Below are 5,198 nucleotides of genomic sequence, written 5' to 3' on the forward strand. Positions count from 1 at the left end.
AGAGATCTACCTTCCTCTGCTTCCCAAGTGCTGGAATTAAAGGCATGCACCACCACCACCTGGCTGAAACCTCATGGCTTTAAACAAATAAACATTCCTACTTGTGGAGACCTAGAAAATGAATATGCACCTGGTAAAGCCTAAAACTGAAGTTACATGCTCAGACAGGCAATTCCAAGGCAGCAGTCTCAAAGAGGACATAGAAGATAAGGGTCAGAACCTGGGTATATACTGGTTCATACCAGAAAGAGGTAAAGGAAAAGGGAAGGATTTGGGTAAGGACCACTTGAGCATAGGTGTCTAAAGACTGACACAGCTTTCTTGACTCAGGTGGAGATCTCTCCATGCAGGGTCAGTGACAAACAATGCTCATACTTTGTAGTTAATACCACCCAGAAAGCTCTCAAAACTCTCCACACTAGAACATTTTAATGTCATTATTGTTATTTGTAACTAGAATATCATTATTTTATAATTATTTGCATAATGAATCTATTGATCTCACATGACTAATTTCTTTGCTAGTTGGCTCAGAACACCATCCCTGTATCCCCAGAGCTAAATGGGAAGCTGACTTGCATGGCCTTCCGTGTTCCTGTCCCCAATGTGCCCGTAGTGTATCTGACATATCGCCTGGAGAAAGCTGCCAAGTATGAAGACATCAAGAAAGTGGTGAAGCAGGCATCCCAGGGCCCACTGAAGGGCATCCTGGGCTACACCGAGGACCAGGTTGTCTCCTGCAACTTCAACAGTGACTCCCACTCTTCCACCTTTGATGCTGGGGCTGGCATTGCTCTCAATGACAACTTTGTAAAGCTCATTTCTTGGTATGACAATGAATTCAGCTACAGCAACAGGGTGGTAGACCTCATGGCCTATATGGCCTCCAAGGAGTAAGAAGCCTACCCTGGATCATCCACCCCCAGCAAGGACTCGAGCAAGAGAGAGGCCCTGGCTGCTGAGCAGTCCCTGTCCAACAACCTCCACACTGATCATCTCCCTCACAGTTTCCATCCCAGACCCCCAGAATAAGGAGGGGCTTAGGGAGGCCTACTCTCTTGAATACCACCAAAAAAGTTCACTGTACCCATCAAAAAAAAAAGAATACTTATTTTATGGAAGACATGGAAAGGAATGAATGCATGAAAGATAAATGACATTTCAACAAGATTAGCTAAGCCAAATGAGTGCATAATCACTAGAAGGTTCTCTCAGATTTTGCAGCATGGCTGAAAGTGCAGTCACCCCAAATTCAGAATCAAATTTGATCCCCTTATCTTTCTGTTAAAAGGAAACTTACAAAGAAATACACACAGGTTCATATGGAATGATAGACTTGTTTTATTTCACTGGCGTTCTTTAAATTTGGAGATTCATCCATATTGCTGAGTCTAGTATAAATGTTTCTTTTATTATTTTAATTGCTGGGTCCTATTCAATGTATTAGAATACCATATTTATGTCATTTTGCTCTTGGTAGACATACATTGCTACAAGTTTGGGGTTGTTATTGTTACCATCTAGGATTTAGGTTAATTCTTCTGTCTATGAAAAAAATTAAAGACAGAGAGGAATTCAGGCCAAAGCAAAAGTAAGATTGGCAAGCAGTAAAACTCCTTGGAGGAGAAGGGACCTCAACTCTTGGAGTCCACTGTCTCCCAGACTACCAGGAGCCTTAATCTCTGGCAAGCTTCCCATTTCTGCTTCCCTATGGATTGGGGAACCAGTTCCTATGAGCAGTCCTGCTCCTCAAGATTGGTTCCATACCCCTCCCAGGTATAGAAGATGTCCTGGTGTTTGGATGCCTCATGCCTTGAGCTCTGCCTGTGGACATGAGTCTGGAAGTCCCTGGGAGACTATATTCTTCTCTACGTACGTACAGGCTTGAAGACAACTGACCCAAAAGTTTCAAGTTAGGGAAAGAAGCAGGAAGTAAGAACAAAAGAAGGCATCCAGCCATTTTCATTCCAGTAGCATTAAGATGAAATTGGTTATAAACATTTCTCCAGTATTCTCTGGACATATATCTTCATGACCATCAGAGAATACCTAGCAATTAAATTTCTAAGTTATCAAATAAGCATGGGGCATAAAGAGGTATAACATTTCCCAAATTATTACTGTCCCACCTGATATATGTGAGATCCAGCTAGCTCCTGCCTTTGCTCATTAAAGGTTGTCAGTGGGTTTGGATTTAATGTTGTCAAGGAATTCTCCTCTTGCTTCTGATTTGCATTTCCCCAGTAACAAACAATCACTTCTGAAGTGCTTTTCCATAATTCATGTATTTTCCACAAATGGCTATTTTCTTGCACTGCCTAGTTTTAAATTGTTTTTGTATTGTCTGTTATATTTCTTAAGAGTTGTGGTAGGTCTTTTAAAATTCTGGATATATATGCATGTAAACACATGTATGTTAATATAGATGTGTGTGTAATGCATAACATGATAGCATATTATGTTACTCAGGTGGTAATGAAGTATTTTTTCTATTTCATTTTGTTGAAGTCTGCTTTATTATTTTTATTTTGATATTACTTCAAAATTATGTTATTTCTAGGAAATCATTGTCCACTTCAAGGCAGGAAACATTGCTTTTCTCACAAGTTCATAGTTCAAACTTTTACATGTGTGTCTCTGATTCATCTCTGTATTTACTTTCCATATTTGAATGAAATTCTCCTGTCATCAATAACAAGTTTCCTGGCATCGTTGTTAGAAATCAACTGACTATTATTATTGAGAAATTTTCTAGGCTATTTTATTGATCTTTCATGATTCCAAGTTGGATATTCTTAGATCTTTGTATCATCACATAGTTTTTAGTACTGGCTTGAGCATTTTTTATGGGAAAACACATCGGTGTGATGATTGAGACTACATTTACCTATTGGTAAATTATGGATTATGGATGTCCTAGCAATATTCATTATTTCTTTGGTATTTACCTTCTTTTTAAAAGGATTATTAAATATTAGTTGTACAAAATAGTGGGTTTTACTATGGCATTTTCATAAATTCATAAAATTTATTCTAATGTATTTATTCAACATTAATCTCCTTCACTCCTTTTCTGTGAGTCTTTCAAAAGTTTCCCTGTATTTTCATGTCTTAAAAAAATCTAGATTCTTCAGATGAGAGAGAACTTATGTTTCTTGTCTTTAAAAGTATGGCTCATTGTGCTTCACACAACTATCTACAGTTTCCTTCATTCTCTTGCAAACAATGTGATTTGGTTTTGTCACTGTCTGTATTCATCATTTGCTAGAACTTAAACTAGAAGGGATCTGATAACATGCTCAAAGTTGGAAATAGACAATACATGGCAAAGGTGATTAAGATCATGTCTCACATAATATTTTAAGTATCTTTTTCAAACAATTTTACTAGAGATCTTCAGCAACTTAGCAATTGTGGCAGGGAACATATATTTATGTTCATGTGCAAATAAAGAGCCTAGATACTCTATGAATCTTAACTGACTCTTTTGGGGATGTAGTAGTAAACATGAAACTTGATTTTCCTATTGGATTTCCATTACTATGTTCTTTTTATCATTGTGATTGTTTTTATGCTAAGGAAAAAATCTAAGATAAATATAGGTTCTCTTATTTGACTAAATAAGGGTAAAAACAATCTCTCATTGTGACTTATGTAAACCTTTTGAGACACCAAATTATCTATTAATTTTTGAACTCACCTTTTTCAATTAAATAGCTTAGTAGAGTATTACAACATAGATATGCTTTTTTCCTCAAGAAGTTCTTTGGTTCTCACTATGAAGTAAAATGCTGAATCTATTCTGTTTCTTTCTGCCACTACAAGTTAGCCCTCAGATAGTTGCTACATTTTTATATTATTACAAAGTGAATGTAGAAAGAGATTTCTCTAAATTAAAAGCTGCTTAACAGTGTCTGAAACACATGAGTGACCCTGCCCTGTTACCAAGCAACTTCATTTCTAGATACGTGACCAAGGAAATGCATGTTTATATTTTGTGAAAGTATGGGGGGAAGGGGAGGTTATTCATTATTCCATAATACAACAGCAGGTGAAAATTGGGATCAAATTTTGGTAGGCATTTGTAGTCTACTAGATACATTGTTACATGTTTACAGAATTTAGTGATCTGGAGCGACTGGCTAGGATAAACAACTGCTTATATGAAGCAGTAGAAATTAATCTTACAAAGGTCTTGATGAGCATAAGAAACCAAGAGTAGATTTACATTCTCTGCAAGTGAGTTTGTGTTTTGAGTCAGGAGTTTGTAGTTGCCCAGGCTGATCTCTAACTCCTGGCCTCAATGGTCCTCCTTTCTCAGCCTTCAGGCCACAAGAAGGATGGACTGTTGGTGCCCATCCCTGCGCCAGACTTCTAAATAAATTGTAAAAATGAACACACATTGCTGGAAGACAGGATATGTTAACCGTCTTTATCAGAAGGTAGTTTCCCACGTACCACAGGTAGGTTTCCAGAATACTTTCAATGACTTTATTTCTGATTTGGGTGTATTTATATTGTTAATGTTTTTGTGCATTTACCAAAACCTACCTCTCTGAATCTATTCTATGAAAAAATACCTAACAGCATAAAATATATATAAAGGAAAATGTTTGATGTAGTCAAAGACTACAAACAACATTAATATCATTATCAGAAAAAAGATTCAGCTGGGCAGTGGTGACACATACCTTCAATCCCAGCACTCATGATGCAGAGGCAGGTAGATCTCCATGAGTTCAAAGCCAACTTGTTCTACACAGTGAGTTCTAGGAAAGCCAGGGATGTTACACGGAGAAACCCTGTCTCAGAAACAGAAACAAACTAACAATATGATTGGAATTCTTATAGTACAGTCAGGCAATGGTATATTATATAGCTGTTTATTTCTATGAACTAACATGTTTTCCATAATATGTTATACAAAAATATACATTGACATGTGTAAGTATTTATGTCCATATGCAATCAATATTTGTTTTGGTATGTAATCATTTGACCCTGAAGACTTTGTTTTTAATATATAAAGGCAAAATAATGAACATATTTTTGGTTTTGATATGAATTGCAAATTTAAAAATTATCTGGACTGTTAAGGTGTGGAATATGGTTTTTGAGTCAGGGTTTCACTTTGTAGCTCTGGTTGTCCTGGAATTCATTATGTAGACTAGGCTGGCCTTGAACTCAGAGAGATTCAC

The 5,198-nt window shown here is 36.8% G+C and overlaps 1 protein-coding gene across 1 annotated transcript; it reads left to right on the forward strand.

The window, feature by feature from the left end:
* Window positions 1–579: 579 nt before the first annotated feature.
* On the forward strand, window positions 580–897 carry LOC103163419 (glyceraldehyde-3-phosphate dehydrogenase-like). Its single transcript, XM_035451677.1, has one exon. The coding sequence runs from the start codon at window positions 580–582 to the stop codon at window positions 895–897; it is 318 nt and encodes a 105-aa protein (XP_035307568.1).
* The last annotated feature ends 4,301 nt before the right edge of the window (window positions 898–5,198 follow it).

The sequence above is a fragment of the Cricetulus griseus genome (assembly GCF_003668045.3).
Source record: "Cricetulus griseus strain 17A/GY chromosome 1 unlocalized genomic scaffold, alternate assembly CriGri-PICRH-1.0 chr1_0, whole genome shotgun sequence".
Classification (NCBI taxonomy): Eukaryota; Metazoa; Chordata; class Mammalia; order Rodentia; family Cricetidae; genus Cricetulus; species Cricetulus griseus.